At 38.6% G+C, this 20425-nt stretch overlaps 1 protein-coding gene across 1 annotated transcript in view; it reads left to right on the forward strand.

The window, feature by feature from the left end:
- Positions 1 to 20425, forward strand: part of LOC149086495 (uncharacterized) — a 115737-nt gene that overhangs the window by 15609 nt on the left and 79703 nt on the right. Inside the window, exons 2-4 of the mRNA XM_089255943.1 lie at positions 14695 to 14972; positions 16038 to 16130; positions 17688 to 17822. Of these exons, the coding sequence (XP_089112069.1) occupies positions 14787 to 14972; positions 16038 to 16130; positions 17688 to 17822 (414 nt within the window). The 5' untranslated portion in view covers positions 14695 to 14786. The remainder of the gene's footprint in view (positions 1 to 14694; positions 14973 to 16037; positions 16131 to 17687; positions 17823 to 20425) is intronic.

Below are 20425 nucleotides of genomic sequence, written 5' to 3' on the forward strand. Positions count from 1 at the left end.
AATGTTCGGCGTGAAATTTTCCGTTAAGAGCATGCAATTTTTCTTTCCGTTTTCGCGTTAGACAGGTTCCGTTTAATCCAGGTTTTTTAATGTGTAGTTTGGCATTGAAATCATGGGACCAAGATTTTGTTCCATTGAAGACAGGTTTCCGCTAAATACAGGTTCCGTTAAAGGCATGTTTTACTGTATTTTGTTTCTTACACTATGAATTCGGTATGGGGGAGGGTTGTCCATGATAGTCTGGCCCTGGAGTCAGGCAAAGATCCCATCCTAGGGGCCCAGATGCAAGATGTGGGGGGGGGGGAAAGCATAAATTCCAATAACCAGCGTTTACTGCATATCATCACAAATATGATGCTTGAATATGTGTTCTTGTTCCTACATATAAGTTAATTCGTGATTCCAAAGGTTTCACGTCTTATTTCTCATTTACCCAGTTTGAGAGACACTTCTGAGGGAAAAGTATTTCCCAATTTTTCTTGACCACTATAGACAGGTGTTTTTGTACGACAATCAGCTTCACTCTGAGAACCTGTTGCCGTCCTCCATAAACCGGCTCTGTTGAGGACAATGTAGAAGTAGAATACGCCGCCGATGGTGGACGGGGTCAGGCCGAACAAAACTTGTTTCCACGTTATAAAAATCTTATGAATCATGACCCAATTTGTTTTTCCTCTCTCTCCCCCCCCCCCCCACCAGAGAGCAAACCAGCTATATATATTCTAGAAGCCTTGGCAAAACAGCAGCTGCTCCATAAGTGCAGTTATAGAAAGGGCAAAAGGTGGCAGCTCTTTAAGTAACTCTAAAAAAAAAGGGGGGGGGTGTGACTTTCTCTCAGAATATCCCTGACCAATACTTACTTTCTCCACCAGTCGCCCCCCCCCCCCCGTATTCGCAGTTTTCTTTCCTTTATTGGAAATTTTTTTTTAACACAGCAATCGTCATTCATGTCGTTCATTTGAGTTGTGCTTGTTTAGGATGGCTCATTCTTCTACTGCTACTCATGAGCGGAGATACGGGGGGGGGGGGAGGCGTGGGTGCGACTCCACTGATCTAATGTATATATGTGTGTATGAATTGACATCATCATCATCGTGCCCCCCAGACTTCCAAGTTTATCTGTACAGAAAATTCTGTTTTTTGTGGGTACAAGACATACAAAAAAAGTATTCCAATTGATTGTAATACAGTCGAACCCCTTTATAACGAACGTCAAGAGACCGGAGGAATCACTTCGTTAAAACGAAATTTTGTTATAAAGGAATTGCAGGTTACCTAGTTCCTATGTAAACTTATTGCAGTTCCTATGTAAACTTATTTGGGGGATTAGAAAAGTGTTCGTTAAAACGAGATTTTCGCTATAACGGGATTCGACTGTATTATAACAGAAAAGGCGAAAAATGTTACTCTTCCACAAGGAAAAGGCTGGTGAAACGTCTATTTCATCAGAATTTTATGCAAGTAAAGGTTGTTTCATACGTTTAAGATGTAAAAATTAATGTAAAAATCACTGGCGATCAAGCCTCTGCCGACCAGGAGGCAGCTAAAAAATTTCGAAAGACTTTGTAGAAAATTATTGAAGAGAAGGGTTATACACCTCGCAGGTGTTTAATGCTGATGAAACTACACTATTTTGGAAGAAAATGTCGCAAAGAAGTTAAGCAAGGGAAAAAAAGCGAGCTCCTGGTTTTAAGGCAAGTAGAGATAAGACTTGCTATGTTGTTTTGCACAAATGCGTATTTGGGTGCATGACAAGGGCGTAGCGAGGGGGGGGGGGACTTGGGGGTCTGGTTCCCCCCCCCCCCCGAAATGTGAGAAAATGACCGAAAAAAGGGAAAAAGATGGCCAAATCCATTGTTCTGTCACTTTGGTCCCCCCCCCAAAATGAAAGTGGTCCCCCCCCCCCGAACGAAATTTCTGGCTACGCCCCTGGTGCATGATAAAGCCCACCATCATTTTAAAATCTGCGAATCCGTGAGCATTGAAGGGAAGGATAAGCCAAAGCTCCCAGTATTTTGGACGAACAATAAAAAGGCTTGGACTATGAAAACACTTTTCTTGGATTGGTTTGAACTGTGTTTCGTTCCAGAAGTCAGGAGGTACCTTGAGAGTGAATACATGCTATTTAAAGTTCTTTTGATACTGGACTGACAGAGGAGGAATTAATGCAGCTGACTGGTTCTGAAACTGAAGCAGTACCAGATAAAGATCAAGATAAAGAAGTAGAAGACAAGTTCACCACAAGTAACAGTGGAAGGGCTTCCCAAGCTAAAATCAGCAATAGATTATTTCCATAACATAGATCTCTCTATTTTACGTTCTTCACATGTAGAAAAATTAGTAGAGGAAACCTTGTCAACATACTTGATGATATGAAGACACGGCAAACAGAAAATGTTCTTTCAGAAAACATTGCCAACAATCCCTGTACCCTCTTTTCTATTCCCTTCTACGTATGCACCCTGGTCTTCATGTAAACGAAATAGACAGAAAAAACCCCCCCATGGTTTTGGTTATTCGCGAATTTCCATATTCGTGGTCACCCCAGAATGTAATCCCCGCAAATATGGAGGGCCGACTGTATATACTAGACTAGACCGGCGAATGCTCAGCTGAGGCTTAGTTGTCTATAGCAGCGGTTGTCAACTGGTGAGGAACCCTCGACTCCTATGTGCACTTCCCAGGATCTTCCCATCCCCCGGGAAAATAAATTAACAAAAAAATTTGATACATATAGATGAAAAAGAAGGTCTACGGGAGCTCCACCATAGAAATTATACTTTAAAAAAAGGTCTGCGAGTGGATAAAGATAAACCACTGGTCTATACAAGGTGTCCTGTAAGTCCTAATGCGTCCTTAATCTCATCAACCGTTCGTCGTAGAGGCATGGTTCCAAGTTAAAAAAAATGCTCAAAATGTGTTCAGGAATCACACTGTACCAGTTTGGAGAGTGAAAATACAGTGTGTCAGAAAATAAAAAAGCTAATTTTTTAAACGGTCCTCTAACATACAATTAGAAAGTTGTTATCCTGCCTCTCCTAAGGGGGAAAAATCCATGTTCATAAGTGTAATATTCGCCGATATATTTGAATTCAAAAATGGGAAAAAAGTTAGGGCAGCATAAATGATGGAAAGAAGCGTTGCCTGTTAGTTTATGCTGTTCTTTCCCAATTTTCCACTGATTTTGAAAAAAAAATATATATATATATATATATATATATCCCAGAGAATATTGCACTTAGAAACATGGATTATTTTTGTTGGCCTCAGGAGAGACAGACAGGGCAACAACTTCCTAATTGGAAGGTAGAAGACAGGGAACCGTATAAAAAACTATACTTTTTATTTTATGATACACTGTAGTTTCACTCTTGAATCTGGTACAGACTGATTCTTGAACACATTTTGAGCATTTTTTAAATAGGAACCATACCTCTACGACATGTGGTTGATGAGATAAAGGACGCATTAGGACTGACAGGAAACCCTGAACATAGCAATGTTCTTCAACCTTTTCTACTTACGGACTTTTGATATTCATTATTAACACATATGCAAGAAACATTGTTGAACTGGGACCCCTGTTGCCACCTATCAAATAAAAATACAACTACCTGGTGAGTAAAAGTTGAGGTTGTTGGTTTTAAATTGGTATGTAGCCTTAAAATGAACAATTTGTGATACTGTACCATATATTTTCTACTTCTACATTGAAAACTAGTAAAAACTTTCAGCACCATATCATGTTATTTTGATGCTTGCCATAAGGGATTTTGTGGAAAACGTAAAACCATATTAACCAGTATTAGGGCACATAAGATTTACACCTGTTTTGAAAAAAAAAACAAGTGTTCATCATGCTGCATGCAGTTTAAAACCAGCACTTGATTTTACCATCTCCAAATCGCCAATGTGCAGATTTGTCTTGTAGTCCTGCTGATTGTCATGGGATAGCTGACTCAAAGTTAAAAAAACCTCAGACAACCACCACCTGGGTCTGTCTCGACCAGCAAATGCTGATGATAACCATATGGCCGCCTAGCAGCCAGATGGAAAAACTGTGGATATTTTAGCAAGAGTTTTTCAGACTTGGTTTCTCTCCCCACCAATCCGAAATGTTCACAATATAAATGGGTGAACATATGCAAATTTCCACAAAGGCACATGTGCAGTCTTGCGGGACCAAAAAGTCTTAGATATGCCTTAAAAATGTTGTCTTTGAATTCAGGTAGATATTCATGAAAGCATTGTAATTTTCGGTATATAACTAATGCCATCTATAGCTAGAGTGTAGTTATAAGAGGTGTTGATATAACCCGCAGGAGAAAATTCGGCATGTAGCTGCTTATTCAGGGACCCCAGATATTTCCTATTTGATAGCCTGTGGGTTATACCAGCACAGCGTGGTATTTCTTTCCTGTACTATTTTCAGTACTAAGTCACGAGATGGTGAGTAAGGCGCCTTGATAAGGCTATTTAGTGACTATAGTGGGAAGGGGAAGAAAGTTTTATGGAGGAGACCTCAGTACTTTTTCTTCTCTTCTTTTGGACAGAACATGGGAACACGTGATCAAAATTTTTACCAAAACTGTTATGCTCCTTTTCTGAAATTTTGGGTATTTGATTTATTAATGGCATATCTGTAGATGTGATAGCACCACAAATACACACACAACACTATATCAGGGCTGGACAAATTCCAAGTGCCAGGTCACCATGGCGATTAAAAAATTGGTATTGGTTAAAATTTCTTTGTGTAGTTACTAAATTGCAGGCTGACAGTAGCACAAAATGTTTGGAATTTATAGCAGTACGTCTGCCAACATAAAAGAGGGTCACTATGTGCCGAAAAAGTCAGAGTTTGGCGCTTTTTGTTTAAAAATTTGTTGTGCAATTTGTCCAGCCCTGCATAAGATACGAATTCAGACATTCAGGTGCGCACACACACACACTTCCCGCGCCACTTATTCGGTAGTAAATTGCAACATACCGTAGTTTTGCTTCATTTGAAAGACAGGCGAGTTACTAATTACAGTGGAACTAATTACAGTGGTTACTAATTACCTTGTGATTGAGAGGCCGTGTCAAAACATCCTACACATGCTAAAATCGCACAACTGAAACTTTTTGAAAAATGATCCCTCCCACAGAAAATATTCTGACAACCCAATGGTTTTTTTTTTTTAAATCTCTTGGGAATATGTATATTCCCAAGAGATCTTTATGATCTCTCCAGGGAATTTCTTAGTGTTAGTAGACATCCATGGCGGAACCGGGATTCGAACCCAGACCTGCACATTTAGAAGCTAGCTCCCTAACAACTGGACTGCCAGTTGGCTTTTTTTATTTGCTTTTGAAATTTTGTTGCATTAAAATCATACTTGAAAGAACATGTCCCAAAATTTAATTGTTGAAAACCACATATTTTATGGTTAATTTAATAAAACCATTACCATCATGGGGGAAAAGTCATTACATCCTGGAAAAGTCACGAAAGTCAAGGAAAAATCATGAAATAATGAAGGCGGCCAGGTTTTTTTTTGCAAATCAATTTCAAATTTGAAAAACAGGACTGCCCGGTATGTACAGTAATTTTCAAAAAACCATAGTTGTATGAACATATATATAAGTTTTTTTTAGAATTTCTGCTTTGCTTAATCAAGATTCTCATTGCTCCAAATCAGGGTTGGGTTTTTGACTGGTTTTTGACATGACAAGCATCAAAAACGTAAATGAATTCTTTTTGATAATGTTTTGAACACAATAGGTTATAACATGATGAAAAACTTACAGGAGTTTCTTAAGCATCATATACAAGCTAGCAGTGCCAAATTAAATGACATTTTAGTCCTACAATTTAGTATTTTGATCGCTATATATAAGCAGTTGAAGAAATTTTGGAAGGTCAAGAACTATCTTGAATCAGAGAATTTCAAATCATTTCATAGTTTCCCTTCAGTGTTTATGCTATGCTTTATTCAAATTGTATATTTTATAAGAAAGAAAAACATATATATTGTCCAAAATAATTCTGTAGAGAGTAGAAAATTACTTTACAATCATATTGAATATTTATTCTTTGTGTAACATATTCACTTTAAACATTACATGCAATTAACGTGTGTATTTCCAATGGGAATTTTTATATTGAAAAGCAATATTTGAGGTTTTTGGCAAAGGCTTTTACGGAGGGTTTTTGACGTGACAGTTTAAACTGCAGTTTAAACCATATAAAACTGCCATGTGTCAAAAACCTGCCAACCCTGGTTCCCACCCACAATTAACTAGACCAGCGATTCACAACCTTTTTCGACATGCAGAGCCCTTTTTCGTCTATAATTTCAATGGTGAAGCCCCATAGTTTAATTCATTTATCAAATTTAACTGATTTATTTTACAGTCCTGAAGTGGCTGCAGAGCCCATGGAAAGTGCAAAAGGAGTCCTAAGGAACACAGGTAAAGAAACCCTGAACTAGACCATAAGCATAGCATAGCACACCATTGACCATAAGCATGCATAGCACACCAACCCATGAGGCACAGGCCAAAAGTTGCCCTTGGAGTCATCTGATGTGGCCCACAGTGTCAAACCTAGTTGTGTAAGAGTGAACTAACTTACACAAATGAGCACATTCTCAGATCACTTCATTGACCTGCAGTGCATTTAAAGATCACCTGAGTGTGGCCCGCAGTACAACTATTGATGATTTAAGTGGCCCTTTCCCCCTTTTATTTCCTTCAATAACCCCATCGAGCATTTGTACTCAGGAAAAAGAAGCATACATACCCCCCCCCCCCCCCCACAGACTTAGGAGGAGGAAAAAAATTCCCTTGAAAATTAGCTTGAAAATTATTTTTCTTATAGAAATATACATCTTTTTTTTTCTATTCCATGTCCAAAGTGGTTATTGTTCAGAAATCGCTGCTCTGGGGTTACTTGTAATATTAAGTCTATGGGACGTGTTTGGTTCCAACAAAATGTGACCGTTAGAGGAGGTTTTACTGTATGTTTGTTGCATTCAAACCATTTTATGATTATGATTAAATGTTACAACTTATTTCTTTCTGGGACGGTTTACTGAGGTTTTCAGTCATCTACGTTTCTTTTTCCCATCATTAACCTGGATAATCAAGGTCAGGTCTTGACATATTGGGAAAAAAAATTAGGCGACAACAAAATGTCATGGGTGCCAAGCATTTGTTTTCCTCACAAAATGGGTTCAAAATGGTGTACACAGTGACTTTTAAAACACCATTTTCCACTCTGTCAGACACACTGACATATTTCAGGGCCGTCATTTAGGGGGGGGGGCGGGCGTTGCCCCCCTGGCTTTTGAAAATACATTAAAAATGGTATATATATACATACAAATATATATATACATACATTGAGTACATGTGCTTTGCCCCCCCCCCCCCCCCCCGGAAAATGTTGAAATGAGAGCCCTGACATATTTTCTGATAATAAATTGCTGTCCTTAGACTTCCATTCAGTTATACAAATATAAATGCAAAGGCCACAGCAGATGCCCAATGAGGTGGCAGAAAGAAGATGCCTATAAAAAAAAACACTTGTTGGATATACATTATATCTAAACTATATCAAAAATACAGCAATCCAATGAGAGCAATAAAAAACCATTAATTATGATAAAATATAAATATGCTGGCCATAAAGAATTATGGTTGTCTAACTTAAGTATGGATAGCTTCTCGATTATTCCTACATGTCTAACTAATGTATCATTTTACATTAAAGAGAAGTAATGATATTCCTGTAAAATGATTGTGCAGACATAAATTCATTGGGTGGAGTGACAGTATAGTTCTGATGTTTGGCTCAAAAATTCAGAGCACATACACAAAACATTTGTTTGCCTGAAATCTCATAAAAAGAAAGCTTTGTTAGCCAAAAAGCTTTTTTGCTTTTATGTATTAGATATATGTTGGACATCCATAGTTTATGGTTTTTTCTTCTGCCGCTGTGGTGGTCATAGTCAGAACTCACATCGCTGGACCCGATCCCACCATCACCACAGTGGTGCTCAGCTGAAATTGGTTTTCTGTGGTTCCCAACTTCAACAGGTACAACACGCAGAAGAGCAGTTGGCTCAGCCGTCAAGTAGGAAGGCCACAAACCCTCCCAATTTTGATGCTGAAAGAAATGTCAGGAGGTCTGATTATGATCCTCATGGGCGTGACTGTTATCCACCACACCGACGGAAACACATTACGTCTGACCATTATACTTCCGACTATAGGGACAGTACACTGGGTACAGCGAGAGAACACTTTCGACAAGACCAACGACGAAGAAAATACCATCTCTCACAAGGAGTAGTACGTGAGGAAAGGCGGGTATATGTTGACACACATGAACTCGGACGCCATCGCCATCGAAACTGGCAAAATATACGAGGCGTATCGACGAGACGAATGCAGATGACCGGGTATACTCAACCGATCAACACTCATATGGACAGAACGGGCAGATGTGTTGACTGTGTGCTCATGAACATGGCGCAAGACCTCCGCTTTAACACGGACCACAGGTCGAGGAGCAGAGAATGTCCCAGTTTTCTCCTCACAATAGGTCTGCAGTCGACTCGCCAGTTATTTAATCAGCGACGCAGAGATTGGTAAGGCGTGATGGTCGAAAAGAAAGGTGTAACAGTAAGTTACTAACTATGGGCCTGAATCTAGGCAGTGAATTAACACGAAACTGATGACGTCACATTCGGCAAAAAACAACCAAGTAAGACACGGACTTCGTCTCCTCCAATTAAATGCAGACAAAGCTAAAATCTGTATCGAACATATGGAGGCTTTCGTAAGAGCACAGTCAGTAGATGTGGTTCTACTTCAAGAACCATGGCAAAATAGAGGTCTTTTACGTGGTATTCCACAATCATGGCAGTCGTGGACGGCGCAACTATGCAAAAGTGCTATATTGGTCCCATCGACTCATATTAGACCGGCCACGTACAAGATCGGCCGCCACCTGGTAGCTGTTCAGATAAGTCTGCCGGGACGTGAACTTATAATTGCTAGTGTATACATTTCTCCGTACGAAGAAGTAGACGAAGCCATAGAGGAGATGGATGATCTTTGCGAGTCAGCACCAGGTATCGACATTATCTTCTGTGCGGACGCAAATTGTCATTCTTCGTGGTGGGGCTATCGAGAGACGGATCCAAGAGGGCGCGCGATGCAGGAATTTCTCACCAGCAGGAACTTGTTTCTGTTTAATTCTAGACGGACAAGACCTACCTACGAATTTTATGACGCAAAAGGATGGCCAGATCTTACTTTTACAACGTCAGAAAATATTTACAGGCGTTCCGATTGGTCAGTAGGTACGGAAGATTCGTATAGTGCGCACAAATATATCCATCTACAACTCAATATTACGCCTAGATATCAAAAACCTACGAAGTATAGAACTACCGCAAGACGATTAGCAAAGATCAGGCCTGCTACAGAGCAGATCTTCATGGACCTCCAAGAACAACTTCATATGGTTTTGGACGAGGATCAGGTTAATGCATGCTTTGACGCCTCAATGCAGTGGCTGAAAGAACGATGTATCCAGGTGTTGGGCTATGCACAACCGCGTCTTACCGCTTCTTTGAAATGGTGGACTGATGAGTTAGCAGCTTCACGCAGGCAACTTCGTAAACTAGAGCGCCGTTTCATTAAGGCCAAGGGTGATGATAGAGTACAGGCGAGGATGGAGTTTAGAAAATTCAGAGCAGGGCATATTAAGGCCGTAAACAAGGCAAAAACGACTAGTTGGATTGCCTTTTGCACAGAGGAAAGCCGCCCATTTGGACAAGCATACAAATCTATGTTCAAAACGAAGCGTCTACCACCACAGGTAATGATGTCCAACGGTCCACATACTGGTGCCACGATGCTGGAAGCGGCCCAAGCACAATTGGAGGAGATTTTTCCGAACCTCCCGGATACTATAAATTTGACTCCATACACGCCATCTATGATTATGACGGACCCACCATTCACTCATACGGAGATCAATCAAATAGTCAGAAGACTGAACAATAAACGAGCTCCGGGTATTGATAACATAAATATTCCTCTTTTGAAAACCCTAGTCGCAGCCCATGGTCATGTTATCTCAGATATCTTCAATAGTTTAGTCAAGTTGTCGGTGTTCCCAAAGTGTTTCAAACGTGGTAAGGTCTTGCTTTTCCTGAAGAAAGATAGGGATCCAGGGGTGCTGCAGTCGTATCGCCCCATCTGTTTACTCTCTACAATGGGTAAAGTCCTAGAAAAATTGGTGGTGCAACGGATCACCTACTATCTAGAGAAGGCAGACTGGCTTAGCCCAAGACAGTTCGGATTTCGTACAGGTGGCTCGGCAGAAAAAGCAATAGCATCACTGATGGAAGAGATCACGACTAGACATCGACGAGGTCAAGTAACGGCCATAGTATCCATAGACATTCGCGGTGCTTTTGATTCGGTCCGCCATGAGATAATAATCAATACTGTACGAAAATTACCAATTCCTTACAATCTCATTTGTATAGTGGAGAACATGCTAAAAGATCGAACGGTTGTGATGCCAACTGATGGAGGAGACGCGGAAAAGCATCAGGCCATGGGCTGTCCTCAAGGCTCATGCAGCGGTCCGCTACTATGGTCTATCGTGCTTGACTCACTGCTGAAAAAGAATTGGGGACCGGATGTCTATGTCCAAGCTTTCGCCGATGATCTGGTGTTTGTGATCTCGGCGAGAACTCCCAACGACATTGGCAGCACTGCGGATGCCGCGTTTGACGAACTGTCAAAATGGCTAGAAGATAATCGTCTCAGCATGGAGGTGACTAAAACTAAATTACTATGGCCACACCCCAAGAAAAAACGTCCCTGCATAAGAATCAATGGTGTTCGACTGCAAATATCTAAATGCATGAAATATCTTGGAGTGCATATTGACCATCAGTTCAAATTCACGACGCATGTGGCGAAACAAATTGATAAGGCTCAAGACACCATGCAAAAATTGAGACGCATAGCAGGTCCAAAGTGGGGTATACGCCAAAAATTTAGGAACATTTTGTACAGATCGGTTGTACAACGGCAAATTTCATACGCAAGCGCTATCTGGTATCAAAACCCGACACAGAGACTCCGTAAATTACTAGATGTTGCCCAACGCCCGTTCTTATTGTATGTAACTGGTGCATACAGAACTACGGCCAATGATGTTCTGTATACTGCTACGGGAAACCCTCCGCTCAGCCTATATGTTGAATATGACGCTCGTCGATCTACAATCCTGCATTTGGGTAAGGAGGTCTGGATGGACGGAATTCTTATAACACCTGATGCCTACGCAGGGAACAATAGGAGTTGGCTTCATCATCCCAGTGTGGACTTGTTCCAGAATCAAGTTCCGCTGCCTGGTACGGAACAATGCTCATCGGATGAAGCTATTAGTATATTCACGGACGGCTCAAAAACAGAGACATCCACGGCCTGTGCATACGTAGTTATGAATGCAGAAGGATCTGTTGAAGAGGCTTGGAGTCGACGGTTGCGTCAAGGGAACAGTATCTTTTAGGCGGAGGTTCTGGCCATACTAGCTGCAGTAGAATGGGCGATTAAGCAAAATCAGCAGACGACGATATATACTGACAGCGCGTCTAGTATTAATGCGATTCGTGATCAGCGCACTCCACATGAAAATACTCGGCGAATACGCAAGCATTTATACGACCATCCGTCTATCAGTATCAAATGGGTCAAAGGCCATGCAGGAATAGCTGGGAATGAAATTGCGGACAGATTGGCCAAAGATGCTCTTAATCTCCCAACGGAAGAACAACTCTTGCTACCACGCAGTCACATCAAACACGTGCTAAAAAGTGACCTGTTACAAAAGTGGCAACAGCTATGGGACAAGAATGCACATAAAGATGCCTATAAGATACAGAAACACGTCCGTTGGAATAGTTCCATTTGGTCTAGAGAGAAAGTGATCATGATAACTGAGCACGGCCCATTACCGACGTATCTTGAACGTTTCAAGAAGTCGGACAACGCCATGTGTGCTTGTGGTGAGATTGGATCTTTATGGCATTACCTGACATCTTGCCCATATACAAAAAAATTTCATTTTGGTGCTATTCCCGAAAACGGTCGACTGTGTTTCAAAAAAAGAGTTTTGAAGAGCCCTATGGGCCTTGCTCGGGTGCGGTGGATTATATTGTTCCTCGATAGCAACTTACATCGCATACATACTAAGAAGACTGGAAGTGCGCGTCTGAGCGGTGGGAGCGATGACGAGTTCAAACCGGCAAGAGCCCCAGCGATTGATCTTAAGAGGAAATATGATCTTCGACCACGTCGGCGTCAACAAAAGTAACCGAGAAATGAAAAACAGAAGCAAGTTCACCTGCAAGGAGACGAATCAAGTCCTCGATGGCAAGGACGAATTAAGTGTTATTTACTCGGCTATATAGTGAATTGTGCTGATCTCAGTTCACCCGGTGACGATTCGGGAAACGACTGGCGGCTTAGACGATGATGATCTGCGGCTAATTCACAGTGATTCGAAATTTTATATACCAAGATTATCGGCAATCATTCGATCAATTGACGATTACTGGATTCTTATGGGATGGACGGCTATACACCAGCATCTTATAATCCCGTTTATAATTTTGATTGCCCATTGGCGTTGATTGTTTAGATTTTATTTATTTGTTATATGACTTCAGAAGTTGGCGATCAATTTTTATGTAAATTATTTTATTTTGCTGCCTTCGTCTGAGGTGGTCATGTTACGTTGTTTTTAATAAAACTTTCCGGATACACCCATCCTTCGGGAACGCTTCGATATCTCTCTGAGATGGGAAGCGGGGTGTATCCGGTCTTCAAAGGTCAAAGGTTCCCAACTTCGGTCATTACACTTCTGTTCCAGACTCTGTCATGAAGCTGGGCTGGAAGAGATCTTGGCAACGGGATAAGTCCAGTTGCAAAGTTCTGGCGTTCATTCATTCAGTCATTACACTTCACTTCTGAAATATAGATGGCAGCACTGAAAAATCACACAACCCTAGATACATACTCAGACTGTTAGGTACACACACTTACACTTCCGGCACAACTCACTAAGTAGTAAATTGCCCGTAGCAATAGACTTGAGTTATGCTCAGTTTGAAAGTTTATCGGCCCATAATTAAAAAAATTATGGGCTTCTTTTTCAGCCACCTTGTTGGCAATTTGCCTGTTGGGACCTTTGTGTTTGTACAAAGGAAAAATGTATAAGCTGAGGTATCACTGCATTTCTACTCGGCAATCTTTACCTTTTTCTTTGTTCATTGCAACTGAGCCTTTGCCCCTCCATTGTAGGTGCAATTCAAAAATTATTAAAATTGTTGGGGAGAATAATTTTGATTTATACGAATATTGTATTCTTAACTGATAATACATATGTTTGTGTATGTTTTTTTAATATTCTCATTCAATATAATTAGCATCAGAATAATTCATCTTTGCTGATTTTTTTCTTGTTCAGTAGTTTAACATTTTTTACTAATGTAATATCATAAAAATGACCCAGTTATTAAAAAAAAATTTTTTTTTTACTTCCCTGAAATCATAATTTCTGATAGGTCGAAATAACAATAACTTGAATGGATTTTTCTATTTTATCTTTAATTTGTTCTTTTTCTTCCAAATCCAAAGCTTCCAACTTTTGTGTTGAAATATTTTAAATCTATGTACAATCAAAATTTGTACTAACATTTGAACACTGAATTCACACACAAATAGGCAAAAGCAAAATGGCAATTTCGAAATAAGGATATGTGCAAAAAATTATTTGCAAGTACGAATGACTAAGTTTGTTGTTATTAGTTTGGTCAGTGTTTATCAAAAAACTGAAGTAGAAAGGCAGGGAGAGAAGTTTTTTGAATTATGTATCACACACCTTTAATTCTCCATTGAGAGAATAAATGCGTTTTTTAAAAAATTCATCTTGTACCAAAACTTTGATATGAGTAAAAATTTTAATACCAAAATAATATTGCTGATTCTGAAGTGGAGAGAAAACTTTGACTTATTCAGAATTGACTGTATTATGTCTTCCGCAGGTGTGAATGCAGCATCTGATTGCATTTTCACCTTAGAGCATAGTTTCCCAAACTTTTGTTCCATCGCCCCCTTCACAAATATTTTGTTTTCATCACCTCCAACTCAAGCAAACCCATAGGATTTTATACTAAACCCCTATAGCTTCTACCACCTGCCCCCCTGGAGCATTCCATTGTCCCCAGTGGGTGATATTGCCCACTTTAGGAAACACTGCCTTAGAGCATGGGCGAAGATATGGAGGGTCATTAGATTTTGGTTTCATTGGCGGAAGGACCAATTTAATCAAACCAAAACAAATAGCTAAATGATATGAAATTTAGCTACTTGTTTTGGCCTATTAGGGCCATAAGAGGGTGGCTCCTTCACATCAAAAACATGTGCAGGTGACCTAATATATATGTGTATATATATATATATTGACATCATTATTTTGAAACCCTCAGACCTTCAAGTCCATCTTCCCTTATGCCTCAGAGCCAAATTCCAGAAAACAAACTGTTGCAATCAAAGTTTTTAATTACCATTGTCTTATTTTATTTAATTCATTTCTCCTATTCTTTTTTTTAGAAGAAAAAGAGAAAATGGCATGTGGATGTGATCCAGTGGTTCTCAACGAGAATCACATGTTTGATTAGTGTGCTGCAATTTGACTGTATACCATGATGATGGTCCCTATTCCAGGGCCATCAAATCTAGAATCCAACCAGCAAGCCTTCAATCATTGTGATCCCACGGTTGGCCTGTTAGCATCAACAAAGAACAATAATTTGACATCGTGCACAAATACCAAGGGCCTACTGAACATGCCTGGTCAGAACAACTGCTTCTTAAACAGTGCCATTCAGGTAAACTTTAAAAATGATAGATTTAAAATTCATAAACAAATAACACAATTTAAGGTTTAAATGCACTGATATTAAAATAAATATTTATGAATCATGAATTTTTATTATTTTGGTTAAAAAAATCCTTTGAACATTTGTTTAAACATACCTAGTATCTTTTGTATCAAACATTAGTCAAGCTTGAGGAAAAAAAAGGATATTGTTTTGTGTTGCCCTGTATGAAACATTATACAGTAATGTTCCAAAAAGATGAACCAAACTGGACATCAGAAGCAGAAAGGCATGGGTGGTAGAAATTTAGAGGGAAAAATGAAAGTGGGGGAAATTTAAAATATTGCATGAATTTATAAACGAGTCAACATGGCAAAAATTCAGAAATGGGTGAAGAGGTTTAGTAAAGGGCAGTTATTAGAAAGACTTCTACATGTTGTCACATTTTTGTTGATCAAAGTCCTGAAAAATTGACATGACGCATGAAATACATTTCAAAACAAATATAATCTTAGTAGGAAAGTGACAGATAATTCACACCTCAAAGGCAAATTTTGAAAAAGATTTTTAATTTCCAATTGCATTAAAATGACTTCTTGGTAGGTAGGTGGGGTGGCACAGTGGTAAGATGCTTGTCTTCCACTATGTCAAGGACCATGAATTTGAATCCGGGCAAAGAACATCAGAAACAAGTTCTTTACCCACTAAGCTTGGAGCAACCACTAGATAGCGGCTTCATTTCCTACCCAACTCCACTGGTTGGAAATTGGCATATGGCAATATATGATCAAAGTTAGTGTGCAGTAAAGTAGTGGTAGGTAGGTGTAATTTTCAAAATTTAATGATATGACTCAAAATTTTTAATTTTTCCACCAACATATCCCTTTTGATGAAGTTGAAAAAGTCAGTGAAATTTTGAAATTTTTGAAAATAGAGCTGTAGTTGTGTCATATTGATAGTAAGGCAGTGAAGTAACGACCTATAATTCATGATACTGATTCAATAAAATGAATTAATACATTAATTATAATTTATTACTAAATAATAATGTATTATTATTATTGTCTTTCATAGGTTTTATGGCACTTGGATATCTTCCGGCAGACATTTCGAGAACTCTCAAGCCATGCCTGCATGGCCGAGTCATGCATTTTCTGTGCACTTAAGGTTTGTACAACTATTACTTATTTTATTGGTAGGGCAACAGTACATTTTGCAATTGATAATATCATTTTACACGAATTCATGTTTCTTCATATTTTATGCACTGGAACAGCAATTGGACTCAAACCAAAAGATATTTATCAGTGGCAGCTAGCTTATCACAGAAAATTCTAGGGTGTGCTGAAATCATTTGCATTTTATTATGATAAGGAAAGGCCCAATTTTCTTATGGACAAGTGCAGCATTTGCCAAGGGCCTCATCATTTTGGGAACTCCAAAATTTAAACAACATATATACACTGATGATCATTTTTAATCTAAAGGGGAAGTGTGGCGATTAATGGCAACACTTCACCCACATTTAAAGATATTAAAATATATCTATTAAATAATAGTATAAACATGAAGTCTGCAAGAAAGAATGCAACGAGCAGATCCCATGAACCTTGTTGGGGAGAAATGATGATGACAGCGCCATCTTGGGATGGACCCTGTTGCTACAGACTTTAGTTGCGGGGGTTGTCCCTGAGATCCAGAAATAGGCGTAAATATATTGCAAAATATTGTGACGCTTAAATCCAATATTTCTATAAGTATTATGAAAAGTGTGGCAAATATTAGAGGTGGGGAGGATGGTGTCCTGGGCCCAGGGGTCCAATACAAGTTAGCACCTATGGTTCTATATACAGGTAATCTACTATTCTTGTTATTTTGGTAGTCAAATTATTTTTTACGTTATTTGTACATCTATGCCATATAAAAATAATAATGCTTTATCAACGCAACATTAATGAACGATTTGTACAGTGAGTCTACTTGAATTTTTCAACATTGAAAATCGTTTAGCTTCAGCAGTTGCCATCAACGAAGTGTGATAAAAATAGCAATGTTTGAAAATGACATGATCTTATGCATCCAAAGTGACCATGCCCACTGCCTTATTCCCACTACAGGCAGAACAACCCCTCTACCAAATCAGTGTAACCTTTCTGCCACACCCTGTATATATTTGCCACCATCTCCATAATACCTACAGAAATACTGGGTTTGAACCCTCCCAATATTCTAAATAGATTTAGGCTTGTGGGTGGGACAGCACCTCATGGGCTTTGTCCCATGGATGTGCAATTCTTTCTGCAATCAATGGCATCTCAACAGGTGGGACCCAAATCAAATAGGAGCCCATGAATTACTGAAAAAGCTGGAGAGGAAATGTGTATAATATACACTTTTGTAGCTGATAATGCTGGGAGTTTTTTTTTTCCCTGGGTACAAAAGAGTCATCTGTGGTTTATTGTGCACCACTAATGGGAATTTTTGACACAAGATGTAATCATAAAACTTTCCACAAGCCCACCAGACAGCTATAGCTGCTCTGTTGAGCTAATTTTTTTTATCAGCTGTAAGTGATCTTGATGCAAATGCAATAAGGCATTCGCTTCTGTCAGGCATAATATATGATAATTTTGTGGATAGATCATCAAATTTCTTTATTTTGTCAAATGCTTTAGTATAGTAATATTTTCATTCATTACAAAACTTCATTAAATCAATTTTCAGGAGCTATTCACGCAATTTCAATACAGCCAAGAATCAGCTTTGCCTCCTGATGCATTGAGACATGCTTTAGCGAAATCATTTTGCGATCAAAGACGATTCCAGCTTGGTTTTATGGATGATGCAGCAGAATGTTTTGTGAGTAAATTTGATTTCAAGAAATTATTAACTGTGCCTGTAGTTTTAGTTTCATTATTTATTTTGATGTATCATTATACTTCATTCTTATTATAAAACATTGCACATGATTCTGGAGTTTGCAGAGTATCAAGTGATTTATCGTAAACCTCACATAATTAAAGTTGAAATAGCTATTGCCTAAATCTATCAAGTACAGATTTTTCGTAATGTTTGCTGACATGCTAACTTAGTTAGTAACATAATAGTGAAATGTATAACAGCATAATTTCTATTACTATAGCTTTAAAATTAACATCTAAACAAAATGGCAACAGAAAAAACAGGGATATACTAGTATCTCCCAAATCAGAAATTCAATGATTTTTGTCATTCAACATTTTCTAAAATTGAGTTGAGCACAGCAGTGACACTAGTAAATTGTACAGCAGTTCTGAAATTAACAATGAAGCACAAAGATTTACGCTAAGCAATTTATTTGACTTGTTACCAGATTTAAATTTTGCAATGAGAAATTGCTGTGGGACTACCTCTGAAGAATTAGAATTTACTTGGTAATAAAAGTTAAATTAAAAAAATCAGACAATTTTTTTTCCCAAGAGAATTATTTTGCATATTGTAGAGATAGATTTACTTACTAAACTTATTATGCATGTATATTCCACTACTATTCATGACCTATCACCATGGAAATTATTCATATATTCCCAGGATTCCCAAACTGTGCTCCAGGAAGCACTTATTGCTTCACCAAATATTTCTTGGTGCTGTTATGTTGCAATTGCTATAGAGAACACGGCACCAATATGTTATGGTGTTCTCCCCAAAAGATATATTTTACCATAACAATTTTATTTATGAGACCTATGACCATTTTTCCCCTTATATGAATATCGTTCAACACTTTGGCCAGTGATTCGAATAGGGCATACAGAGCGTGGTTACCTTGACCACAAAATAACCCTTATCAACGGGGAGTGCTAGTGTTCCATCTTAATATTTACCACATGAAAACAAGTAAAAAGAACCAAATTACTACAAGTCACACATACGCATTTATAAATAGTTAAGATAATTAAATTTTAATTACTTTTCTTCCTCGATGAGATATTTTAACAATACAGCAGCATCATTTAAAATACTTCAGAACTGACATTGCAATAAGAGACTTTTGAATTTGCTCAGAAATAAAATGCTTTTCCAACATCAACATTTAACAAATCTTTACTTTAAACAGCGAACAAACAGAATAATCCCAAAAATGTGCATTGTCATAGCGATCATTAGAATTAAGACACATTAAATAAATTTCTACTTAACTGAAATATTCAACGGAGTGGGAGTTTGATCTAACCTCAAAGAAATCATGATATTAACAAAAACTTTACAAATTTCCAGATCATCGCCATGAACTCAAAATAACAGGTGAATGAGAGAGAGAACAAAGAGGAAATACCTCACATACTCACAAATTCCGAGTGACTCGACGTTCTGCCACCCAGGGGTCAGTGTTCCTGCCACAGTTCTTGGATCTCGAATCAAGTTCTAGGGGCATCGGGAAACAGGCGGCCTATCCAAGATAGGACAAAACTCTCCGGATCCTTCTCAGGCTCTGCTCTGGACATGGTGACAGGCTTCAGGATTGCCTCGGCAACAAAATGGAGATACTACTGCGGTAGCGAAAGCAACATCTCGCGAGAACGATTTCACATTACTAACATCAAATTTACCGCGTTTTTCTCGACGAGAGAAAACACGGAAGACTGCACCAAGACTGACCAACGACTAACCAAAACTGACCAAAGAAAATGACCAACCCACCGACGTTTCGAGGGTATAAGTAAAATGAAAAGTGGGCGTGGCTTCGAAAATGCGCACACTTTGATTCGTGGCGTAAATTTTTATGACATCAATTTTGACCAATTAAGGTGAAAGGGCATGTCTAAAATCCGGACAAAATAACGCCCTGAACGAAACTTTCTTCCTACGGGGAGACTCTTCTGATCCCAAGGACAATCTAAATGTTATACAAAAAGGAAAACGCTTAATTATGCACACACATCATTAAAAAAATACAAATTAAATTTTACCATTAGATGGGAAATTAATTCCGCGTTCCAATGATAGGTCACATGACATACTTCGACGCATAATTAATGATACAGGAAGAATTTCGTCATATGACAAAGAAAATTAAAAAAATTAATTAACACATGATTTTAAATTCAAGATGACACATAGAATACACTTTCTCGAATTATCTAAATATTTTCCAAACAGAATTATTATCCAAATTCAACAATAACAAATATCAACGGCACGTGTGTAAGTTTCCATCTCAAAAAAAACGAAATTATTAATGAATTACTTAATGATTCCACAAAATAGATCAGCATGTATGTCTCATCCTCCAGAAAAATTCTGATGACGTTGCAAAAAGTTTCAAACACGAAAAGCGGTAATTTTGTGTGTTTCCCTCCGCAAAAATAAACAAACAAACAGAAAAAATATTCTCTCCACGTCACCTTCGAGATCGGAAACGAAAGTTCGAAAAATGGCCATCTCCTGCTTCACTATCCTGGAACAAATTTAAATTTTTACAC

Source organism: Pholcus phalangioides, unplaced genomic scaffold (genome assembly GCF_987345545.1).
Source record: "Pholcus phalangioides strain wild (caught in Gottingen) unplaced genomic scaffold, Ppha-v1.0 ptg000004l_1, whole genome shotgun sequence".
Lineage (NCBI taxonomy): Eukaryota > Metazoa > Arthropoda > Arachnida > Araneae > Pholcidae > Pholcus > Pholcus phalangioides.